Source organism: Pipistrellus kuhlii, unplaced genomic scaffold (genome assembly GCF_014108245.1).
Source record: "Pipistrellus kuhlii isolate mPipKuh1 unplaced genomic scaffold, mPipKuh1.p scaffold_m20_p_10, whole genome shotgun sequence".
In the NCBI taxonomy this organism is placed as follows: domain Eukaryota; kingdom Metazoa; phylum Chordata; class Mammalia; order Chiroptera; family Vespertilionidae; genus Pipistrellus; species Pipistrellus kuhlii.
The window spans coordinates 2,621,744-2,648,371 of NW_023425405.1; the positions used below are offsets into that span (position 1 = coordinate 2,621,744).

The following is a 26,628-nucleotide window of genomic DNA, read 5'->3' on the forward strand; positions in this document are numbered from 1 at the left end:
ACCCAATGTATGCAACAGCTGTAAACAAAGCAAAAGAGTCTAGAAGCTCAGTAGAGTAAAAAAGGAATCAATGGAATGTAATTAAGCTACTGCCCAGAAAAATCTCTATATTTTTTAATTGTGGACTGATATCAGGACAATGATGCAGCCCAGGATCTCTCAGTCCACATGCTGACTCTCTATCCACTGAGTCAAACCAGATAGGGCCACAATGGAGGAAAGAGAGTCCCTTCAATTAACAAGGCTAAGTGTAAAACATCAGTTAAATCATATGAGCCAATTTTAAAATAATTTTACATTGCCTGGGATCTAAAGATACAACTATGAAACTATGTATTAGAGCTGTTTTACTGAAGGTACTAGTATTTGTTTGGATGAAGTGAATGAAACTATAGGTTGCCATTGTTTATTTATTCACTTATGTAAAAAACTAGAGGCCCAGTGCACGAATTCATGCACAGGTGAGGTCTGGCCAGCCCAGCCCAGCCCCAATTAGGGTGGATCAGGGCCAGGCCTCTTGGGAGGAGGAGACAGCAGGAGGTTGGCCAGCCAGCCCACACTAATGGGAGCCTGATCAGGGCCAGGCCGGCTGGGGGGAGGGACCGTGGGCAATTGGCAGGTGGGCCCCACCCCTGATTGGGATGGGGACCAATTGGGGGTGAGGCTGTCTGTGGGGAGGGGCTGTGGGTGATGGGCCAGTTGACCCCACTCCAGAATAGGCAGGGTACTGATTGGGGATGGAGCTGGCTGGAGGGAGAGGCCATAGGGAGTTGGCTGGCCAGCCCTCTCCCCTATTGGGATGGGGGGGGGTGGATCAGGAGTGGAGCTGATGAGGGTGGGGTGGGTAGGATTTCAGTTTGATGGGGTGGTGGAGCCCATCAGGGGTGGGGCCTGCTTGGCGGAAGGTCCATGGGGAGGTTGGCTAGCCACGCAGCCCTTGATTGGGCTGGGAGAGTCCAATCAAGGGCAGGGCCAGCTGTGGGGAGGGGCCACAGGATGTTGGCTGGCTGGCCCCACCCCCTGATCAGGCTGGTTCATTGGGCACAGTAGGCATCATAGCAACCAATTGTTCTGGTCATTATGGCGTTCCACTTGCTGGCTTTTTATATATAGATATGTTTTCTGCCCTCAGCCAGTAGCTCAGTTGGTTGGAGTGTTGTTCCAATATACCAAGTTTGCAGGTTCATTCCCCAGACACAGGGCACAGACAAGAATCAACAAATGAATATATAAATAAGTGAAATAAAAAATATCTCTCTCTCTTTCAAATCAATATTTTTTTTAAATGTTAAGAAATATGTTTTCAGTCCCCAGAATGTGTGTACAGAATGGTACACTGAAGGTACAAAGGAGATAGTTGCATTGTCTGCCTTCGAAGACCTTGCAGTCTAGTCATGGTTTAGACAGGAAAGAAAAATATGTGATCCCTAGCACTAGCACTGTGTTTACCTTGCTGGCTGCTATATTGTCATATTTCCTACACATAATCCAGATAATGCCACAAAATAGGGTTGTTTTTTTTTTGTTTTTTTATATTTTTATTAATTTTAGAGAGGAAGGGAGAGGGAGAGAGAAATAGAAACATTAATGATGAGAGAAATCATTGATCAGCTGCTTTCTGCACACCTCCCACTGGGGATTGAGCCCACAATCCAGGCATGTGCTCTTGACCATAAACAAACCCAGGATCCTTCAGTCCACAGGCTGACTCTCTATCCACTGAGTCAAACCAGCTAGGCCCGCACAGTAGGCTTTTAAAAATATGTAAACCGTATATATTCAATGAATTATTGGATGAATGGATCAGCAAAGTAGAGTGAATGATTAACTTTAGTGACATTAGAGAGCTTTTGGAATCCACAACATAAACAGATAAGCCATTATCAGAATAATAGTCTTAACCTAGCAGGCTGAAGCAGCTATATATTGTGATTTGATTCATTAACCTGTGAAAGAGATTAAGACCAACTAGTTATAGGGGATTTTGCTATTGGAAACAGTAAGTAAATCATACCTCCAGAACTATGCATTATGACTCAATATTATTACTCTGCTACTAGAAACTAATATAGTAATGGTCAGTTTAAGCCTAAGGTTTTCTCTGTGTACATAAATCTGTTTTATTTCACTTAAAATATTTTTATTTATAGTCTCTTTCTTTGCTGAAAGATTGTAAACAAGCAGGAATTGTGAATGTGGTAAGAAATAGTAACACCAGAAAATGTAGGTTGAAGATTAATATTGTAATTGAATATAAAATTTACTCATGAGCATTCTGGCAGCCAAGAAAAATGGACACTAAATATATATATATATTTTTTTTTATATTTATAATTATAAACATGTATTATAAGATATATATATATTAGGTACAACTTGTGATATTGCGAATATTTGACCATTGTTTTGTACAAAATGTCAGTTCTATGTGATTTAATCAGAGGCAAGACAGTCATGCAGGGGGAAATCTAGGCCATGCACTATAACATCACTATATTTATTTTTGGTCAAAGGCCCACAGAATAATATGAATCAGCTCAAGCAGAAAAGCCAAAATATGTAATTTGGTACTGATCTGACTGAAACTTTGATAGCACTTACAAAGGCAGAGTAGTGTTTTCAAAGCCGATTTTCCTGCAGACTCTATATTTGGATACACAAAACCGAAAGATCACCTGGTTAGATCATTACTCCATCCATTGTCTCAAACTGGGCTTTAGATAGAATTGTGTGGCATGTGTTTTTGTGGGTTTTTTTAAGTTCCATTATTTGAAGTTATAAAAATATAAAATTTGCCTTAAAATTGTTTAAAGAAATCTGTTTCGAATGTAGTCAAATTCCCATATTCTAATAGAGGTCTTTAAAAAAACTGCACAAATATAGATATTGTGGTACCAGAGGTGAAGGGGGAGAGGGAGGTTGAAGGCAGTAAAGGGAGTCAATATATGGTGATGGAAGGGGATTAAATTTCTAAGTTCACAAGGCAATATACAGATGATGTATTACAATATTATATACTAGAACTTGCAATGTATATAATCTTATTAATCAATGTCACCCCAATAAATTTAATAAAAAAGAAATATATGTACTAATGAGCTATAAAAATGCTTAGACCCATTAATAAGAGAACCCAAACAATGTGCCTAATTGAGTAATTTGAAGTGTTTTTTTAAATTAAGTATAGATCAATGGAACAAAACAGAGAACCCAGAAATAAACTCATGCCTTCATGGTCAATTAATGTTTGACAAATAAGACAAGAGCATACAATGGAGGAAAGACCGTCTCTTCAATAAAGGTGAGGAAAATTGAACAGGTACATGCAAAAAAAGTGATAGATCACCAACTTACACCATGCACAAGAATAAACTCAAAATGTATAAAAGATTTATATGTATAATTATAACAGAACCATAAAATCCAGAAGAAAACATAGGCAGTAAAATCTCAGACATTTCTCATAGCAATGTTTTTGTTGATATATCTCCTAGAGAAAGAGAAACAAAACATAACTGTTTAAAAAATAGGACTATATCAAACTAAAAAAGCTTCTGCACAGCAAAATAAACCATCTACAAAATGAAAAGGGAAACCACTCTATGGGAGAACATATTTTCAATGACATAGCTAATAGAGAGTTGATTTCTGAACTGAAGCCTAGTGCACTGCTGGTGGGAATGCAGACTGGTGCAGCCACTGTGGAGGACAGTATGGAGTTTCCTCAAAAAACTAAAAATGTTACTTGCATTTGACCCAGTGATCCCACTTCTAGGTATTTATCTTAAGAATTCCAAAACACCACTCAGAAAGAATATATGTGCCCCTATGTTCATAGCAGCACTATTTACAATATTTAAGATCTGGAAACGGCCCAAGAGCTCATCTGTAGATTAATAGATAAAAAGACTATGGTACATTTACACAATGGAATGCTTTGCTGCAATAAGAAAGATCTTATCTTTTGCAATATCATGGATGGACCTGGAGAGCATTTTGCTAATTGAAAAAAAGACAATCAGAGAAAGACAAATACCATATGATTTCACTTATATATGGAATTCAATGAACAAAATAGAACCAGAGGCATGGATACACGAAGCAGACTAACAACTCTCAGAGGGGAGGCAGGAGTCCGGGATTGGATGGAAATGGTGAAGAGATTAGCCAAAGAACATATGTAAACCCATAGACACAGACAATAGTGTGGTGATGACCAGAGGGAGGGCAGAGACAGGCTGGGAAGAGAAGGTCAAAGGGAAGGAAAATGGGGGACATCTGTTGAAATAGTATCAACAATAAAAATAAAGCTTAAAAATGATTAAATCACACAAACTCCTGCAAGTACAAAGAGCTAAAGAAAAGGAGTTGGTCAGAAAGAAAAGAAAAAGAATTGCCATGGTTGCAGAAAACATCATTAGGAATCACAATCACAAAAACAAAATGTACATATATATATGATCTTTATTTTTTCCCTTTTTTTATTCTTGCTTTTTTAACTACACTAGATATAGGAATTTTGCTTTGTGGAGAGATTTGAAGGAAATTCTTGCAAAAGCAACCTAATAGCATAGAGAAAAGTCAGATCTCATTCTCTGACATTAGCAGTTTCAACAGCAGAAGATGATTCAGAGTATCAAATACCTGATGTCTTCTTTTTTTTCTTCAAATTTAAAATCAACCTTGGAAGTTTTCAATTCTATAAATTGGCAAATATTTAGTTAGAAATTAATGAATACAAAGAAAATCTTAGGTGGTCCAATTTGCATTTGGATATAAAATGTCCTGCAGGGTGGAAGAGCTGAGAAGGAATGTGAGCCAGTCAGGCAGTGCTAGCTGGAAAGACCCTCAGAGTCCACATGTTGAGTCATTCTCATCTTCACACAGTCTTTTCCAACTTATGCTCTTAGACACATGAATTCATGCCCCCAGTTTATTTTTCAATATCCTACACTACTGACCCAATTCTTATATGGATTTCAGAATCCATCCAGTAGATAGCAATCGGGAGAGTATATTGTACAAGGAAATTTTAGAAATAAATAAATAGTCATGCTAAAAATAAAAAATAAAAAAACTTTAGAGGACTTCACAAACTCTATGTATAAGGTGTACATGTCATATTTACTAGTTGTAGTATAACTCCTTGAATATTGCTATGTATTTATATTCATGCAAGCTTGTATATATTTTAGCTTCTTTAAAAATGCTACTTTTTAGCTTAAGCAAAGTAAGCCAAATAAATAGAAGTATCACATAATCTCATTCATATGTGAAATTTAATGAACAAAATATACTGATGAACAAAATAAATCCAGAAACATAGAAACAAATAACAGACTGATAAATCTCAGAGGGAAGGCAGGGGTAGAAGGTGGGTGGGGATGGATTCACTGGGGAACTTCTATGCATTTGTACACAGCCCATGGACACAGACAATGGGTGAAGGCCTGGGAAGGGAGGGTGCAGGATGGAGGGGGCCAATGAGGGAAAATGGGGGATAGCTGTAATACTTTCAACAATAAAGATATTTTTAAATGTTATCTTTAGATAAAGAAAGCATAAGATATGGTAAAAGCCCTCCCTCAGCTAATTCTTTCAACGGTCACTCAGCAAACAATGAATGAGTTTATTCCTTGCTAGAGCCAGTCCTTTGGGAAAGTCGCTCCTCTCCAGAAGCAGGTCTGTGACCCATGTGTCACCACCTACCTGGAATATGCTGACATTTATTCAGAGACCACTTATCTAAACGGAGGTCACAGAGTCTGGGAGGAGATGCAACACGGTCTGGGTACTAGTCTTTCGAAACTCAATACTGAAAAAGTGATGGCAAGCATCATAGAAGAAATTAGCTCAGTAACAAGACTCTTTATCACCATTAATTTGACTAGTCAAACGAATTAATCAAGCAAACATCGGCACCTAACTAGTAAGCATGTATAACTATGTGCAAGGGCAGAAATAAATATATTCAGTGAATAAAAGCATACTAAACACACACACACACACATCAAAAAGCAAGATAGACATTCCCATTCACTATGACAGTATTTCATTTTGTTAATTTTGTACTAAAGCTTGAATTTAATAAATGAAGCAAAAGCTCTGCCTTCACAAGAGAGTAATAGGTAACTATTAATTATGTTCTAAGTATCAGAGGTTTATAAGATGAAATCTATTTTGGGTGGCTTATGAATCTACTACCTCCTAGGTATCTACTTATAAAAGCTATATGACATTTGTTAAGGTTCTGTAGTAAAGATTAATAACTCATTTCTTCAACCCTCAATTTCTTCACAGCAGTCTTTGGATATTTATATACTCATAAATCTCATCTTGACTAAAACTAAAATTATATAGTCGAGCTTGTCTGATTGAGATATAACAACTGAACAAAGAAAGGCTCAGTTCATCAAAAGTTTTACTTAGCTTCTGCATAAATGTCAGCATATTTCAGTGGAGTATTATATAATCCAAAGCTATTGGAAAGATACTAACATAAAATCTGATTATAATATATTCCTTCAGTCCCAATTTTTTGGATGTGGATAATTCCAATAGTGTGTCTCTGAGGAGTGATACACACTTAAAAGACTTTAGGAGGCATGAATGTTATTAATCAGAGTTTTCCTAATTCAATAGTGTTCTAGTAGGAAAAGTGCTTGCACTTCACAAGCACTCATATTTGCACTATAAAGTCTAAGTTTCTCTTGTAAATATCTTACAATTAATCCAATTCCATCTACTGTATTGATTTGTCTTGTTTATGTTAGTATTTTAGTAAAATTACCATGTTATACCACTAAAAGAATTAGATAAAGCAGCAATAGCTGTGGTTTTAACCAAGAATCACACTGAGACTGACCAGCTTATGTTGACTTCAAAACAATACAAGAGCCACACACACACAAATGTCAACTGGCAACATCATCAATAGCTAGAATAAGTAAACATGAAACATGCAAAAATATTAAGCCACGATGCTTAATATTTGACATTGTGTTCACAGTCTTCAAAGAGTTCACAGAATATTAGGAAAAGTGGATAATTAAACATCCTATCTAATAAAGAGGGAATATGCTAATTGACTCTCATACTATCACAAATATGGCAGCTCCCACAGCCGATAAGGAGGGAATATGCTAATTGACTGCTGTGACCTCAAAGATGGTGGCACTCACAGCCATAAAATGGTGGTACCCAGTCCCCTCAGCCCCCCAGCCGCCCAGGGCTGGCCCAAGATGCAGGCAAGCCTTGGATAGTGGCTGCCCAGCCACCCTGGGCCTCCCGAGGCTCAGGTAACCGGGGCCGGCGGAGGCTTGCACTGCCAGCAGTAGCAGCAGCAGAGGTGTGATTGGCATTGCCTTCCCCTGATTGTCAAGTCGCCTTCCATTCCTGAGGGCTCCCAGACTGTGAAAGTGAACAGGCAAATTTTCATGCACCGGGCCTCTAGTATAATTATAACACAATGTAATAAATCCTATGACATCAAAAGTTCTCACAAAATCAAGTAGAAAGACATAGAAAAAAATGGGAACAAATCATTCAAATAATAGTTATCTCTGAAAAAAGTCAGTTTCTGCTACTAATTTTACTAATCCATTTGCTTAACAAATATATGCATGTCTATATATGCTAGCCACTTGGGTTGGTAATTATGGTGAGTAAAGTCAAGCATGGTGACCAAAGTCTCTCTCCTCACATAGCTCATGGAGAGGTGAAAGAGACAGATTTTTAATTAATCACTCAAATGACTGTAAATGTTCAAGTGCTATACATGATAGGAAGTAGAGCATGTAGAAAAAGATTAGACAGAAGTTAGAGGTATGTTTCCTGAGGAAGGAACAAGAGGGCTGAACCTGGAAAATGACAGGAAATAACTAGAGGGAGAGTATTGAAAAAGCACTCCAGGGAAGTGGAGCATTATGTGCAAAACCCTGGTGGGAGGAAGCAAGATGAGAATAATGCACTGAGAGGACTCGATGAGAGAGATTATGATGTGCTATGAAGTGGGTAAGCCAGTGGGACAAATCCATAAAGTTCTTTAAGTACAGAAAGGTACCTTATTTTTCTTTATCATAAGGAAGGGGACATAGCTGCTTGTCCTAGGTCCATCAGGGTAAAGTGGTACCATGGAAACAAGTAGCTGGATTCCACAGATGTTAGAAATTGATTAGGAAATGACATCTGAGCCTAAACTAGTTTGACTCAGTGGACAGAGCATCAGCCTGCGGACTGAAAGGTCCCAGGTCCCGGAAGGTCAAGGGCATGTACCTTGGTTGCAGGCACATCTCCAGTAGGGGGTGTGCAGGAGGCATCTGATCAATGAATCTCTCTCATCAATGTTTCTAACTCTCTATCCTTCTCTCTTCCTTTCTGTAAAAAAATTAATAAAAATAATTAAAAGAAAAGAAAAGAAAAGAAATGACACCCTAGTTTTCTGGCTTAAGTAGCCAAATGGATAGTTTTGCTCAGAGAGGAGACTGGGTCTTAGAGAGAGAATCTTAAGTTTGATTTTGAATACACTGAGTTTGTGATGTTTTGAAGGTGGTAAAGAGGGTATGTGAAGGGAGCAGCTGGGTCTGAAAATCAGAAGTAAGGTATGGGCTGTGTGTACAATTCATGTAGCATCAATACTTAGGTGATAATTGATGAGATGATCATTAGAGGATGTACAAAATTATAAGAGGAGAGGCCTGGAACAAAACAGGGGAGACTCCCAAGTTCTAATTACATTTAGGAAAATTTATTGTGATTCTAACCTCTATTTTTCCCTAGATTCCATTGTTCAGTTTCACACGTTTAACAAAAAGCTTATTTGATGTTTGTATGTGTTACATTGTCAGGTAAATACTAGAAGGGGTCAATGGGTGAAAAAGGTGACATCTGTATTATTTTCAGCAATAAAGGTAATTTAAAAAAATAATAGTCTATTAAATAATACATTTCACTGTTTAAAAATAATTAATTATGTATGAAAAGTTTAATTTCACAGAAGAGTTTTCTATATGCATTACTGTAATTCTAAATGTATACTGAAAAGCCCACTAAGTTTATCAGTCACCTCCAGTAAATAAATGCACAGGGCTGGAGCACGGCTTGGTACACGTGGGAACATCAGAGGGTGGGTTGGCTTGGTACACTGGGGAACATCGGAGGGTGGGTTAAAACTGCTGCAGAGGAATCTCAGAAGGAAGGGGGAGGAAGGTGGAAAGAGATGAACCAAAGAATGTATATGCATATATGCATTACCATGGACACAGAATAGTGTGGTAGGCCTAGGGGGGACGGATGCCAGGTGGAGGGGACCAATGGGAGGAGGAGAAGAAAAAGTTATGTCCTTTCCAATTCAATAAACCAATTCTATGAATGAAAAGTGTATTGTTCCATTATTTAAGAATAAATTATCCAGGTATAACATTATATTTTGTATTATTAGTTATATTTTTATTTGGTGTTACCGGCTACCTTTAAATAATATAATACCATTGTTTATATGGTGTTTTAGAAGTTTCTTACACAACTCAGTTGTTTCCTATAAGTATAGAAAGCACAAGTTAATTACTTAAGCTAGATTCAGTAAAATTTCTTAAATTTCTTTTCATGAAGACGTTTAGCTGACTGAAATAATGCTGAAGCATTAATATCATTATGACTACTTTTATAAAGCAAAATACATTTTGCTTCAGAAATCAACAATTGTATTTAAATGATGCTTTATGCTTTACAGTTACTTTCAACTTAAAACATAGCTCTCATGAAATGCTTGAATGTATTATTTTTTTCATCCTTGATATTATTTTCATTATGAAGTTGTGAATGTTCTTTAAAGGATGCAGAGAATAAAGGAGAAACAAGACAGAATTTTTTAAAAGGTCATAAATCAAACCTCTTGGAAAGTCATCAACTGCATTTTTTTTTTAAACTCACATGTTCTAAAATAGAACTAAAGCCAGTCATAAGGACAAGTGGGATAAAAATCAAACCTTCTTTCCATCTCTGTATCATTCTGTTACTAATGCATTATATTTAATTATATCTTAAGGGTTAGATTTGGCAAAATATCAATATATTATCAACATATACAGACTTTATAAAAGAAAGAAAGTGGGCAATTAATGTGGTTAAATTAATAATGAAATTCATATATAATTTTGTAAAAGGATTATAAATGTTTATTTCTCAAAAATTTTCTAAACATTTTAAATGGCTTTATACTATCTTAGATTTGAAAGCTTTTAAAATATTTTATCCACTTTATGAGTTGATATATGATCATCAATTAATGAAGTCATTTTTATCATAATAAAATGTCATCATTAAAACTGCAGAATTCCATTCTAACCATTTTCTAAAGAATATGATTGGGGGTATTTTAGGTAGTTAAATATTAAAATGATCTAGCAGAAAACGAGACTTTGAAATTTCTCATTTTGATTGACAAACTGAGGAAAATGGCTTTGTTATATAAGTACATGTCTATCAATCAATTTTTGTAGATATTACTTTCATTTCTGAGGAGGAAAGTGTAAAATTTATATTGTCTTTGTTTTACTTAACTAGTAAATATGATGATTTTTTATTCTCTATGTTCTAAATGTAGCTGTTATTACATTATCTCCATCAATCAAATTCTTCAAGTGATTATGCAGTGTGCATTCTTGTAGGAAAGGCCTTCAGTTGTATCATTGTTGTAGTTTTACCTTACCCTTGTCACCAAAGAACAATGTTCTTTTATAATAAAAATCCTACTTCTGTTTTAATTTTTTTGTAATTATAGAAAGTACATTGCCATTAAACATGAATTTATCAAGAATACTGATTACAGTACCTCATGGACTAGTTGAAAGCTCAGAATGCAAAATAATAGTTGCCACAATCACAAGTTGAATCAAACATTCCAATGAGTTGAATAAAGATTTTTATCTTCATTTTATGAATGAAAAAATTGAAGCTCAAACTGATTACCTGAGTTCCTCACAATTATACAGGCAAAAACTGAACTCAGCTTCTTGTCTTTTGATTACAAACAGCTTCAAATGCAAGTTATTTATTATTAACTCACAGTAAGTAAGTAAGTAAGTAAGTAAGTAAGTAAGTAAATAAATAAATAAATAAATAAATAAATAAAACTTAACTCCATCCCCCATTATTTGGGGGGGGGGGGTGTTCTTTATTCAAACACAAATGTGAACAACCACCTCTACTCTCTGGTGGGAAAACCTTGGTGTTGCCTCCACTCTTAATACAGTTTTACTTGATTCACTTATGATATTTTTGTTTTATTTTGTGTTTTATTTCATCTGTTTGGTAGCCCTCAGATGCTGGAAGATCTGAGATCTATAGAGTATGGGACAACGCTACAATCAAAATCTACTATCAGAAAATACTAACTGGAGATTAGCTTTTCTGTAAGATGCTTTGTTCCACTGTAGTCTCTGGGTGTATGTAGGATATTAAATGCGCACTGTCCTGAAGAGCCCTAGACCTTTTCCCTAGGGGAGATTTTAGTTTCCTTATACCACTGCTGCTGTCTTTGTGTTTCTTTCCTAAGAATCTCTAACTCCTTTTCATAAGAGAGAAAGGAAGGATGGGGAAGGAGGTAAAGGGAGAAAGTATTATTTTCAGCTTGGCTTGTTTTATATAAATATCATGTCTATTGTATTTAGTATTTTTTAACTTTGTGCTCTCAGGGATACATTTAAGAAATGAACAAATGCCTATAAAAAGGTGGCAAGAATTGAAATAACAAAATGTTACTAGTAAGAACTTTCTCTTGTGTCAATTACTTTTGAGAAATAAAAAAATCAACATGGTAGGTAATAGTGTAGCCTTGAAATATGTGGAAAGTATTTTACTGTTACTTCTGAGGAGAAAATCCAGGATTCTATTTTCCATATAATCTTAGCAGACAATCCAATTAAAATAAGACTTGACTTTTTTATTGAAAACTAAAATGAGAAAACAAAAATGCATTGCAAAATATTTTAGCCTGTTAAACTTTTATCAATTATTTATGATTATTCTGAGGCAGTTAAAATAATGACTTCCTCAACAATAAAGATGCCTGCATAGTCATACTCCAACCTGTGGATATGTAAGCTTACATTATAAAAGGGACTCTGTGGGTGTGATTAGATTGAGGAGTTTTACATGGAGAGATTATTTTGTATTATTTGGATGGGCCCAATGTAATCTCCAGGGAGGGTCCTTATTAGGGGGAGACAAGAGGATCAGAATTGAACAGGAGGAGATGTGGCTCTGGTTGCAGATGCCTCAGTGATAAACGGGGAGCTAAGGAACATGGGCAGCAGGTAGAAGCTGGAAAAGGCAGGGAAACAGGTTCTCTAGCAGAGCCTCCAGAAAAAGAGTCCCTGGTGCTACTTTGACTTTAGCTCCGTGAAAAAGATTGCAGAGTTCTGCCCTCTAAATAAGGTAACGTGTGCCATGTTAAGTCTAAAGATGTAGAATTTTATTGCAGCAGCAATAGAGAACTAATATGTATGTACTGCTTTTAAATTTAATTCCAAATTCTATTTTCTCATTGTAGCACTAGGAATTTTGTTGATGGCTTTTAAGAAACACCCTGCACGGCCGAAACCGGTTTGGCTCAGTGGATATAGCGTCGGACTGCGGACTGAAAGGTCCCGGGTTCGATTTCAGTCAAGGGCATGTACCTTGGTTGCGGGCACATCCCCAGTAAGGGGTGTGCAAGAGGCAGCTGATCGATGAATCTCTCTCATTGATGTTTCTAACTCTCTATCCCTCTCTCTTCCTCTCTGTACAAAATCAATAAAATATATTTTAAAAAAAGAAAAGAAAAGAAACACCCTGCATGGATATGGTGGCAGCATAACATTTCCCTATAATAGTTGAAGAAAATCCTAATAGAGGTCAGTTCTCTAAATCTAACACCTTGAACTTCTCAATGCTATTAAATATTCCAGGGAAAAAAAGTTATAAAGGAAAATATTCTTCCTTTCTTCTTTTCTATCTTCCTTTGTTCTTTTCTTTCTCTTTGTCCCTCTCCCTTCCTTCCTTCCTTCCTTCCTTCCTTCCTTCCTTCCTTCCTTCCTTCCTTCCTTCCTTCCTTCCTTTCTTTCTTTCTTTCTTTTTCTTTCTTTCTCTTTTAGCATAATCTCAAGAAAGTGTAGATGACAGATGAAAATGGAAAACTAGACAGAAGTCAGCTCATAAAGAAGAATAAATATCACCCTTATAGTACCATAAAATGTACCATAAAATGCCTTTAGGAGGATGGTAACATGATCAACTAGTATTTCAGAAATAACTCTCAAATAACAATATGGAGACTGAATTATGGAAAAGCCAGACTGGGCACAAAAGGTATATTCAGGAATTTTCAGTAACATGTCAGGAGAGAAGAATAAAGGGTCCAAGTTAAATCAATAATATTTAATATTTAAAAGATAAGTCAAGTATTATCCCTAATATAGAGGAATTATATATATTATATAATGACTTCTGATTCATTTATACATATAGTGAAGAGGAAGAAGGAGTCACATAAGATGCTTAAATATGAAAGGGGAACTTGGAAGAAGATGATAGTTATCAAAATAAGGAGTTGAGGCAACATTTTAATGAAAAGATAGTAATTTCGATGAAATCTGAGTGTCTCCCAAGAGGGAGATCTGGTAAATAGTTAAATGTGTGGATTTAGAAATACAGATTTTGTTGCCAGCCTAGAAGAAGTCCTTGAATCAGAGTTTTAGATAAAGCTACACAGGATGAAAATTACAAAGATAAAAGACCTCAAGTAAAGACCTCTGAGGAACACCAGCATGCAATACACAGGAAAGACTAAAGGAATAGAAAAAAAAAAAAAAAAAAAAATCTTTTTAGTGACAAAGACAAAATAAGTAAGAAAGAAGTGTTAAAGAGTCCAATGCTACAGGGATGGGGGAAGAGAAAGAGCAGAAGCTGTTGCTGACAGACTGGGAAATAATTGGGTCACTGGTGTTCCTCAGGAGAAGGTTCTCAGAGGCGGTGAGAATGGAAGTCTGCCTGCAGGGACAGGAGGGGCATGGAGAATTGTAAATAAGGAGACCTCAGGGCTCAGCACTTGTGCGTTTTCTTCTCTCCCCACACTCTCTCAGAGGAAGCATCTGTTCTCAGGATTTCAAACACCTCCTACATGCCTGACTCCCAAATCTGCATTTCTGTTCAGATGGCCTGTGAGGATGGGCCCTGGAATATAGAGGTTTGAGAAGTAAATTTGAGCTGCCACAGGACTCCTCACAAGGCACCTTCTCCTCTTCTTTGCACCGTGGATGCCATCTATTCTCACAGCTGTAAACACAACTTACTAACAGAAGAGAGAGAGAGAGAGAGAGAGAGAGAGAGAGAGAGAGAGAGAGAGAGGTTCTTTGAAAGACTGACTTCTTCTAATCTCTCAAAACTTGATTATAATGTCTCCTAATTCGTTTAAATGGATTATGTCATGTCAAAGGACACACAGCTAATAGTGGCAAGATTTGAACCTAGGAAGTCTAATTACAAAGTTTATATTCTTAATCAGCTTTTAAAATTTTGGAATACTTGACCACAAAATGAGAAGTCGTGGGGGACTTTAGTTAATTTAGATAGCACTTGGATTAATAAATGGGAGTGTTGTTGTTGTTGTTGTTGTGTGTGTATGTTCGTGTGTTTGGGTATAGAGACTTCATGTTTACATGTACAGGGTTACATTTAATTAAGAAGAGGTAGTAGATATAAGTAAGAAAGAATGACTGAATAAGTAAGTGACTGGAAAACAGATGTTGATTGGGATCTAGTTTTGACAAAAGCATCTTCTTTCTATGAAACAGGAAAAGAAAGAAGAATGTATCTTAATAAAGATATTTTTAGATTTCCAGGAGGGAGTTGAAAATATTTTCTTTCTAAATTAGATTTTCTCAGTAAATTTATAGGCAAATTCATCTGCTGAGGGAGTGGATAGAGGTGATGAGATATAAAGTTGGGTGAGAGAAATAAAGTGTATAAAACCTACTAAATGGAAAAAAGAAAAGGAAGGTCCCACTAAAACGGAAGATCACAAAAGTTGTTAAGTCCTCAATCTGGATATTGTCCTGGACTGTTTTTGCCAGAAGCCAATTCCAGCACGTCAGCAGGGGCTGAATCATCTGGAAATGGCTGAGGGCATTTCCCCAAATCTGGAAAGGATGCATAAAATGATTGTCTGCTGTCAGTCAACTAAGGGCATCTTAATTATATGTTATTGCCTCCTACTGGCCAAACATCTAAATAACTGTAGGCAATTCACCAATCTGACAATGGATTCTGTGTACCAAACCTTGGCCTTTGAAGTGTATATCTAACTTGCCTTAGTACAATTTGTGTTAATAAAAAGCAAGGAGTCCTGAGACAAGGAGAATGTAATTCCTTTAACTAAGTTTTCTCTGGCCCCCAAATGCCTTCCAAAATTATGTTTCATCTTTGGACTCTTTAATAATTTATACACAGTGCTTCTCTGGATTCCTGAACCCTTCTAGATGGTGGGTTGAGAACACTAGCTTTACTTTTCTTTGATGGCTCTCTCCCCCTCTCCCTTCCTCTCTGAAATCAATAAAATATATTTTAAAGTAACAACTATGTTAATAATCATACATAGGGATAATAATGGCATACATTGCTGGTGAATATAGAAAATGTTGCTTTGTGTCAGGCACAGAGCTTGGAGCACTAGCCAGTCTCACCTTGCATAATCCTCACAACAAGCCAGTGACGTGAGCAGCATTGTTCTCTGTGCTCTGCACATCAGAAAGTGAAGAGAGTGCATAGGTTAAAGAGCTCTAAAGCAAAGCTAGGGCTCCAATCTCCACTGGTCTCCCTACTGAGATTTTGTTTTGCAACAGAATAATTATTAAAAGAAGCTGATTCCATTTCAAATTTAAAAATGTATTTAAATAATAATACCCAGTGCTGAACAGGGAACAATGTAACAAGCAGCAGCATGAGTTGTTGCCAGAGAGGTAAATTTGTACATTTTCATAGCCAACAGGAATGATCCTTGAGGTGTAAAACATCTGAAACATCACGCTGATCATTGAAACATTACTAACATATGAACTCTCTCTAGCATTCTTCAAACTATGACATATAATTTGCTGCTTACTTTTACTCAGGTCAAAGGACTTATTGCTTAAAACAATCATAAAAATACTAAAAAGCAAAAAGTTTGAAAGAAAGGCTAAAGTAAGCTTTCTTTCCCACTATTAATAAAAAAAATTTTTAAAAAAGAATGATGCATCAAGTGATTCTAACACAAAAGAAGCTATGACTATTAAGCTATTTTGAGAATAATGCCATCATGCTATTCACTACCGATACATTGGCCCCAACTTGCACCTAATCTTACCATTGAACTTATTTAATCAAAGTACACAAAATAGTGTCTAGGTCTTGCACATGTACAAGACATTTTCATGGAAAAAGTTAGAATTTTAGGAGTGTTGGAAAGCAGCACATGAAAGTCTTTCAAACTGTAGCAGGATATCTCAAATTATCAATGTAAATGACTAGGATACTCAACCACTTAGGCCAGAATGTATAACAATGTGCTTACAGCATAACAAGCCTATTATCTTCACACCGTAAATGTGTGAATACATCATTCTCCTCATCTTTATAGAGGTGTTTTTGTCTTGCCCAAACTTGGAAGCTTGTTTCAAAGAAAATATCCTAGGGAAACATAAGCATGGATATACACAGGGGCTTGATTTTTAAAAGCAGCATAAATAATAAATGGCAGCCAGATTCTCTTGCCTCCTCAAAGGTTTTGCTTGCTGTTTGTGTTGTGGTGTTTTCCTTCTCTCAAATTCTTCTTCTAGGAATAAGTATGATTAGTGGCAAGGTCAACTTTTTCTTACAATTCATTTATGACCGGATTGGTAACCTGATCTCTGAGAAGTCATTTGCTGTCATATGTCTATTGTCAACCCTTCAGAAGAGGAAGAGAATACGGCACCTTATTAGTGTTTGCCCAAATTAGGGTAGAGTTTCAATGTAATTGAACTCTATCTGTGCATAGGGAAATGTGTGATTATTTTTTGGCATATAAATATATTGCCAGCCCTAGCAAGTGGAAAGACATCTCACTCTAGAAAGACAAATGCGGCAATGTGTCACTTTCAAACTTCTCTCACTGGTCCCCGAAAAATAGGTACAGATTTCAAATAAAGTTATTTAAAGTAGATTCTGGTGTACAGACACCCACGTCCGCCGAAGATAAATTTCCCAGATAGATTGTCTCCAGTCAATCTGACCACTTACACCTGACAGGCAAGCCAGTCAAACAAGCAGTCACAGTGGGCCAAGAACCTGTCAAAATGGTTTGCTTAACTGGTGATAACTTTTTGACTGACAAGCAGTCACGTTAGGCAAAACAGTCAAACCAATCTTAGCTCTCCCTGTTTTAGTAGGTATGCCCTGTTTATGTATTTGAAAGTTTTATTAAGTGGCATTGTTTAAAAGAGTCCAAAAAGTTGTGAGCAAATCATTTGATAATTAGGGCTCTCTTTAGAAGCTGATCCTGGTTCTTTAGAAGCTTCAACACTGGGCAGAAAAAGTTCCCTGGACCCGCCTGAGAGGTACAGAGGGAGGCGAGGAGGAGGGGCAGGCTAGAGAAAAGCACCATGGGAGCAGGAAGGACCCATATACCCAGTTCCTAGCATTTCTTGGTTAGAAGACTGAGACATGTGTCCTGACAAGCGAATCAGCTAGTTATACTTTCTAAGGTTAAATTAAAGCTCTTAGAAAGAACCTAAACTAGAGTTTAGTGACATAGATGTCACTGTTGATAATGCTTTTCTATTCTTAGTGTGAATAGCCTTTTTTGTCACAAGAAAGATAAGCTTTAAGAATCCTCTTACTTGATGAGGGTGGGGGCGATTTGACAATCTTGAATTGCAATCTGATGCTTCAAAAAGCATTGTTAGAGCACCAACTGAAATTGCAAGTGTGGGCATTAGCCCATATGACTTCAAACTTGTGCTTCTCACTGACAATCTACTATGTGCCTGTGAGCGGAATATTTCCCTCTCAGGATGTAAATACCCTTAGCTGTGCAATGAGTGCAATACCAGTCAGTTTCTAGGTCTGGCTGATTACTAAATGACTTCATGTGAGCGCAGCTATCTTAATAAGGTAGGGGAAGGGGGACTTGCTATAGGAGGCATCTGACCATAGGTACATATAGTCCAGTTCAAGTTCACCATAACTGTGAGAGCATCTTGTTCAAATAAAGAATTTTAATAAAGAACTAAATTTCCTTTAGACCAGCATCTTATGCTTGTTTGGTTTTGCTTCAATTAATAGTGTCCTCATTTAATATCTTCATTATTTATAATACCACTCAGAAGCATGTGGCTAGTCTCTAGGCCCCCATCTATGCAGACATTGAGTTAGGTGTTTTACCTCCCCTGTCACATTTAATAACCACATACTAGTTACCCAACAAGGTATAGCAGGTTTTTATGAAGAAACTGAGTTTCAATCACATTATATGAACAATCTGGGATTAAACACTGGCTATGACAGAACTTGTTTTGAAACCTGATCATCTTGCTTTAAATGTTCATTCTAATTTACCATGTTACTAAGATCCTAGATGTGATACATTAATATATTTCTGGTTCTTTGAGGAAAGAATAGTTGATAGCACAGACTTGTGACTTCCTAAAGAGAACTTATCTATCGGACCTCTAAAGGTGTTACAAATAAATCAGAGAAGCCAAAATGATTGGATGCTGACCTATCATATCCAGAGCCCATGCTCTTTCCACTATCTATACTGCCATTTTGTGTTCCAAAGAAATAAAAAAAAAAAAGTCTGAAATATAAAACTTAAAATCTCAAAGGGTGTTGGTGGAGCTGGACAGGATATATATATATATATATATATATATATATATATATATATATATTATTGATTTTTTTTATAGAGAGGAAGAGAGAGGGATAGAGAGTTAGAAACATCAATGAGAGAGAATCATCGACAACTGCCTCTTGCACACCCCCTACTGAGGATGTGCCCACAACCAAGGTACATGCCCTTGACCAGAATTGAACCTGGGACCTTTCAGTCCGCAGGCCAATGCTCTATCCACTGAGCCAAACCGGTTTCAGCAAGTATTTCAAAGACTGCTTAATTCATCAAATACAAAGTAGAATGTCTTGTTAATTTTTTAACTGTTTTTATTGATTTGAGAGGAGGAGGACAAAACAGAGGGGTAAAGAGATAGAAACATCAATGCAAGAGAAACACCAGGTATCTGCTGCCTCCTGTATGTCCCCCACTATGGATCGAACCCACAACCCTGGCACGTGCCCTGACCCTGAATAGAACCGTGACCTCTCTCAGTTCCTAGATTGGCACTCAGCCACTGAACCACACAAGCCGGGCCAATTCCTTGTTAATTCAAGATGGCTGTAGCATCAATTAATAGCCTTCAAACTAAGCAACTACAGTAACATCAAAACCTTTCACACTATTTCTTGGCTGATTTTTCTGTCATTGATAGAGGTTGTAATCTGACAATAATGTACAAAAAGCCTAAAAACTCTGAAGGGGCTTGAATGAATGATAGCAGAGAAGAGCCCAAGCTTCCAGCTAAAACTCAACATAGGAGAGTATACTCCAATTTATAGGATTCACATCCCAGGAGACTTGCCCTAGGTTAGTTCATCTCTCTGTGATGCCTTATCCTCTAGATGGAAATAAAAACAGTGAACTCTCTTAAATGTGCCCTACGGTCTGATTAAAGATTGAAAAGGTCTCTAAAAATCTACAGCACTCCCAGGAAAAAATGCTAACTATCATTATCATTATTACACCAAATGCCATAATTTGGTCTCCTCAGATTCCCTTTTTATGTAGATTCCATCAAACTCTGACTTTTGACTTTTTGCCTGTCTGACCAAATCTCCAATGACAAAGCAAAGGGAAATGTTGAGGCAATTAGTGGGAAATGGAAGCAATTAATTCCCTTTTTTAGTGGAGACCTGGCCTCCGTGAACCAGTTTAACCAAAAATAATCAATGACCTTTCTCTGACCAAACTGAAGCAAATCTACTTGATATTTGTCACTAGTTATCCTTCTACTGCTTCAACATTAATGAGTGTCTTCACTTTGCCCCTTTCTTTTATGAATTGGAGCCATCTATTCTGGTCCCTTGTTACCTCTGCAACTGCTATTTTTGCAAATGTAACACAGTCAAAGACCTCATTATCCATACATAAGCCTAGGAACCATTTTTAGCATAGCAGTTCTTTCTGATTTTCCCTATCCATTCTCTCTTGAACTGTTTTCCTTCGGTGGTATAAAGATAGGCTCTTGTTCAAAATGAATGAAAAAGAACAACAAAGATAAAGTTTAAATTTAAAAGTGGGAGGAAAGATGATTGTATAATTTACGTGTGTTTAAGCACCACGCAGACCTGGATCCAAGCCCCTGCTCCATCGCTTCCTCCCTGGCCACCTTGGGAAAGTTAACTATCCTTCTGAAACCTCAGCTTTCTGAACAATAAAGATAACAGCTTTCCGCTTCAAGGGTATTGTCAGGCTCAAAAGAGGTGACACATGTAAAGCCTTTAGTACCTGACTAGAGCCCAATCAATGTTCACTATTACCAGCTGGTGGAGAAAAAAGACTTCAGGTAATATAGCTGATATTGATACTGATTAAAACTCTTCTAAGATAACTCCTCCTCAAGCAAGTTAGCCTTTACTGACTCTCCTTTATTCCCAGTAGAGGACTTATTATTTTACTGTATACATTTATTTTGTAAATTATCTCCTACCACTGTATTTCAAAATATCTCTGCTTGCTCTTTTGTTGTTGCTGTTTGTTTTGGATTTAGAAAACGACTCGAGTTTTGTCACGCATGCCACTGAGAGTGTCCAAAAGGACTGAGTATAAGTGAATGTAGATGCTACGTACTATAACCAGTGTTTCATGTTGAAACAAATTGAGTGGCAATAAATTTTTTTAGAAAATATGGAAAAGCAGAGGGGACCTATAAAGGAACAAAAAAGTAAAGGTTACTTCCCAAATTCATTCTATATTTTGCTCTGAGAGCTCTGTCCTAAGGTAAAAATCCTTGGATGTTGTTTTTAGGAGACGGTTTTAAGGGAAGAAATGCCACATGTATTAAGTAGTAGTTTATGGTTATCCTTTATGCTCTGAAAATCTATCTGAAATGTAAGATCCTGGATCCCATAGGAAGGAGAGAGTTCCTACATTTAGGCTCTGATCTGCATTGCCAATCTTAGAGCTCCCATATTCAATATAAGTTTGGTATCCCAGGAATAAATTCAGAACCATTCTTCAGGCACAGCAGACCTAAACTTTAACACTACTAGACTCTTTCTTCACACTCAGTCCAGATCCCTTCGCCCACCACACTAGATGCTAGATATTAATTTAACTGAAAATATTCAGCAAACACACACACACACACACACACACACACGAGAGAGAGAGAGAGAGAGAGAGAGAGAGAGAGAGAGAGAGAGAGAGAGAGAAGAGGAGAGGAGAGGAGAGGAGAGAGAGAAAGTTACTCAAAATCACATGGCAAATTAGCAAGCTAAAAATGCTGAACTGACTTCCTATTTCACAGTAAGTTCTATCAGGACTAAGCCAAGCAACCACAAAGAAATGACTAGATCACTTGCAAATATTTGCTTATTCTACTGCTTTGGAAGTCATTTATGTTAAGTACTTATTTCTAGAGTGAAAAATGACACAGTCCATCACCTTTGATTTTCTTATGAAATAGGTTCTATCATATTTTTAGCTAAATACTTGTCTTCTGTTCTTGCCAGGGGTACAACCACTTTGCAAACTGTTACCTAGAGACACATGTTTGTCCTTGCTCTCTTACAGCAGATACACTCTGTAAACAAAATCTAAAGCTAAGGACTCTAGTGTGTGTTCCAAATGGACAGAGATATCCCACTAAAACACAGTCAGATCAAGCTACTTCCCTTGTGAAGATCCCAAGCTCTAATCAAAGACTGCTGAATGTGCCATGCTTTTACAACTCCATGCTGGTTTTCGCTTTGATGTCTTTCTCTTACCCTTTTCTTGCCTAGAAAATATCTGCTTATTTTTCAGTATCTACTTCAACCATTATATTTTTGATGGTTGCAAAACCCCAAACTAATAGCATATAAATATATATATACTGTATATGGCACTTTCCAGGATGATTAACTGGTGAAATGCAGTTGTTCATTGGCAGGTAATAAATCTTACATAGCTTATCCTCAAAACCTAGTGTAGCACCCAGTACATTCCTCTACTTTTACCTTAAACTTAAGTAAACTTATATAGAAATTTACTGAGTGATTGATCAAGATAAAAGCACACGTTTCTTACATTCTCCCAATGATGGTGTTATCAGTTATCTCGTGGGGGCAGACTCTGCCCCTGACTTGTTTCTACACTTACATGTCTACAATAAGCATTCAAAAAGCTAATAAAAATGTTTGTATTTGCAATACAAACTATCAATGTTTTAAAATTTGAGAGCAGAGAAAAAGGTAGAAGAGCTTAATATGATTATGGGAAAAACATATAATAATAAGTATAGTACTATGGAATGATAAAAAGTATCTGTTATGTGAAAAGTGCCTTGCATGTGTGAAGGACAATCATTAGCTACAGGAAAGGAAAAGAGATTGACTGGAGAGGAACATTCGAGAGTATAACTAAAGGATTAGATGCCTCTTAGACTACAATTAATTAAGAAACCTAAAAGTTTACCAGAATTTAAAGTCTGATGTTAAAAAAAAAAATGCTGCTTACAAAACTGTTATAGACCTCAGATTGTTCAGTTGTTTCAAATCCATTTGAATTTGCACAGGATCAAAGGAAGTAAAGAGTGTAAACATCTTAGCTGCTGAAAAACTCCCTCAAGATACTTGATGAGATCATTACCTGCCAGATTTTCAATGTAGCCTGTACTGATCTAAATTTGGGGTGAGTAGGAAAAGATGTTGGAGAGAATGGGTTTTGACAAAAGGGAGAGAAGGATATAGCAAAATACATGATTAAACAAATAGAAAGTTCTGGCTTAGATTTTTATCTGGATGGAAATATATCCAAGGAAGCTGAATATGTTTCAGAACTTAATTTGTTCATGTGCATATGAACTTCTGTATTGGAAACATGTTCACACAATAAGAAATAAAAAAATGAAGGGGGAATGAAAGGTTTCTTTGGCCAGTGGGAGAAGCTAGAGAGTGAATCACACTCTGTTCTAGTGTGCAGGCTGAGGAGGAGTGTTTCAGAAAAGGCAAGAGATGATTTGAAATATTCTCACATGGTATGAATATGAAGGAGGCATGGGAATCCTTATTAAAACTCAATCTCTATTTCTTAGATTCTTTGCTTCTTTTGTTTGAAATTGTTGTGTAAGAATTTTAAATTCTACTTTTGAATTGTCACCTACTCTTTCAAATCTGAAGAGAAAAAAATAAAAGTGACAATCATTAGCCCCAACCTCTCTCTGTATCCTGAGAGCAATTACAAAATCAGAAAGAAGGGCTTTCTCTCCTTAAGCAATCTATTCTTAAAACAGGTTACCTGAGGAAATTCCACAAGCGATCTTACTATTTTGCTTTTCAATAATACTGATTCCTCCAGTTTTTCTAATGTTTAATGTAAACTGCCTGCAATACATTCTCATACTATTCTATTTTTGTTGATGCAGTTACCTAGGCTTTCTATGCTCCAAAAATAAAATTAAACAGAATCACAAAATCATCGATCATCCTCTAGTCTCACAGGCAAAGTAATATTTGCCAGATGTTGATATATTGCCAAACACCTCCACCCCAGCCCACAGATTCTGTAACTGTCTGGTAATTCACAACTGTATAAAATAAGAAATACTTCTGTACATTAGTTTCTTATTATTCATTTTTTTCACAAGACTACTGTTAAGCTCTTCCCTCATAGGTTACGGTGTGTTTTTGAGGACATGTGTGATTCTTTCAGTTTTGTTCATACACCTGCTCTATGCCTCACAGATTCTTCCTTCTGATCTTAATAAACATAATCAGTAAAGCCTGCACAGAAACTATATTTTGCATTATACATTTGTGGGGTTTTCTTTCTTTTTTTGCCAAATAGTAAAAAAAAAAAAAAAAAAAAAAAAAAAAAAAAAATTGCCATCTGCTATTTGTAAACATTAACTTTCTGGATCTGTTATCACTCCATTGTTTAATCTATTTTTTCTTCTTACTATAAAGTGAATTAAATTTATTTCCATAAAGAATCTGACATGTCTAGCTGATTTCATATAATTTTATTTGGAATTTGACTTACAAAGAATTGAATGATTGCATTTCCACATGTATCATATAGTCACTATTTTATCAATAGTCATCATTATTCCCTTTGAAACACATTTCATTAGTTTGTTTGGAATTACTGGCTAAGAATTTTTTTCAGTTTTTCCTTGCCTTATTTCCTTCGTCTAACTCTTCAAACCACTGTTTTCAAATTTATTTTCTATGTCCACTCTGTTAATTACCATAATTTCAAAAAAATTACTTAAAAGAGAGAAATGTGCATCTTTTTTTGTTTTTCTAGTACTTAAAACAAACCATTGTGCCACAATCATTAAAATTAAAGTTGGCTTTTAAGAAACATTTTTCACCTTATTTCATTTTTGACATCAGATCAAAGTTTCAGTTCAACAAAATTTACTCATACATACTTCTTTGAAATGGAACTAAAAATTAAAAATGATTATAATAATAATTAAAACCAAAGAAATAGAAAACATGAAAATTATGCATATTTTATTTGCTTTATAGCTTAAAAATATATTTTAATTCTGAAAATTGATATCACAAAGTTTGGCTTATTTAGAATAGCTCCCACCAAAATAATAAAAGATTTAGCACTAATTCAAAAGCTATTCAAAAGTATAAAACTATGTTCAGATTCATCTAAAATAGAAGTGGAGCAGGATTGACTGAATAATCTTGATAATGAACTCCATATTCTGTTTCATTTTGCTTTGTTGATATAGTCTCTCAGCATGGAAGAATTGTGAAGTTTACTTTAGTCTCTTAAAGTTTAAATAAAGTTTCTAATAAGTAACTTACTAATATGTTACCTTAAATTAATTAAAGATTACCTCAGGTTTATTTTTCTCAAAATGTCTATATCCAAAAAACATTTTAAGACGATATTAAAAGTATGAAATTATTATTCATATAAACAAATATATATATATAAATAATACATGCACAGATAGGTGTGTGTATATATTCATGTATATAACTTTCAAGTCTCTACTCCAACTTTCATTATTATAATTGAGACTATTACTGTAAACAATTATTGCTTTAGAATTCTTAACATCTCCTACACAAATTTTCTAGATCCAAATGTTCATTATAAACCCAAAAGAACATTTAACTCCAGGAAAGTGTCCATTATAAACCCTAAAGAACATTTAACTCCAGGAAAATAACATATGTCAAAGTACTATCTGGTGTTATTTCTGCTATGAGCAGTAATATTTTCCTACATTTAAAAACCAATGAAATACATATTATTAAAATATAAACAGAAATTAGCCTTTACTCATAAAATAATATATAAGATGCCATAAAATGTTAAATTATGTCCCAACTTAGTAACTGAGATTATTAAACTGGAAGGAGAAATTGCTTTGGTTATCATGAACTAAAACAGTGATTTCTTCATCTTGGTTAACATATGATATTGAGTTTCAGATATATTTTACCCAAATTACAGCAAACCACAGTTGACTACTCTAATATTCTGATGTCTAGTGATCATGGAAAATGAAACCACAATCATAAACAAGCCACACATATCAAAGTAAAATAGATACTGATTAGACTCCTTTTCAGCATTTGTTTAAAGTACAGAAGATTAATTTGCCAGTTTGGTTACCTACCAGCAATGATTGGATGCTATCACTTTATCACGTCTACAGACAGCACCAAGTATAACCCCTCTTCCCATAGCATAAGCACCATGCCAAAGAGACACCCATCGTAAAAGATCAGATGGTGAATAATCTGGAGTGGCTGAAATCCAGTTAGTAGAGGAAAGAGAAAAGAGAAGTGGCTCAGTAGGGCATTTCCTGAACCTTGGTTGGGATTTCAGTTAAGGAAGAAGAAATGACACAGCATTTTCAAGTAAGGGAAGTTCCTTTCTGGATCTAAAGTATGCTACCAAATTGAGAAACAGCACTCCAGCCAAACTACTCCAGCACAGTGCTGTGGCCACAGTAAAAGCTCTCCATTATACAAAAGTATATTCCATTATTGCCCCATAAGTAACATTTCTGTCCAGAATATACACAAGCAGTACGTGGTTGTTATAAAAATGGACTTAAGATTCCACATTTATTGTGAAGCCTCACGTTTAAATTTTTTTTTTACCAAACTGACCTACACCAATTTTCAATTTTAAGAATTCCAGTTTTCTCACCCTAGCTGGTTTGGCTCCGTGGAGAGAGCGTTGGCCTGTGGACTGAAAGGTCCCAGGTTTGATTCTGGTCAAGGGCACATGCCTGGGTTTCGGGCTCCATCCCCTGTGGGGGCGTGCAGGAG

General features: G+C 36.1%; 1 protein-coding gene and 1 long non-coding RNA gene across 4 annotated transcripts in view; one reads left to right on the forward strand and one right to left on the reverse strand.

Moving 5' to 3' along the window:
* LOC123651727 overlaps positions 1 to 11,060 on the forward strand; it is a 31,860-nt gene extending 20,800 nt beyond the window's left edge. Inside the window, exon 3 of the long non-coding RNA XR_006740601.1 lies at positions 10,781 to 11,060. This is a non-coding gene — a long non-coding RNA (uncharacterized LOC123651727). The remainder of the gene's footprint in view (positions 1 to 10,780) is intronic.
* Positions 1 to 26,413, reverse strand: part of TFEC (transcription factor EC) — a 76,855-nt gene extending 50,442 nt beyond the window's left edge. For 2 of the 3 annotated variants that reach the window (XR_004985768.2, XM_045576130.1), the window contains exon 1: positions 21,263 to 21,511. Coding sequence is in view for 1 of the 3 variants with exons in the window: in XM_045576130.1 (XP_045432086.1) it covers positions 21,263 to 21,346 (84 nt within the window). In the remaining 2 variants the exon portion in view is untranslated. Of the gene's footprint in view, positions 1 to 21,262; positions 21,512 to 25,967 lie in introns of those variants that run through there. The other variant, XM_045576137.1, reaches the window with a different exon arrangement.
* Between the last annotated feature and the right edge of the window lie 215 nt (positions 26,414 to 26,628).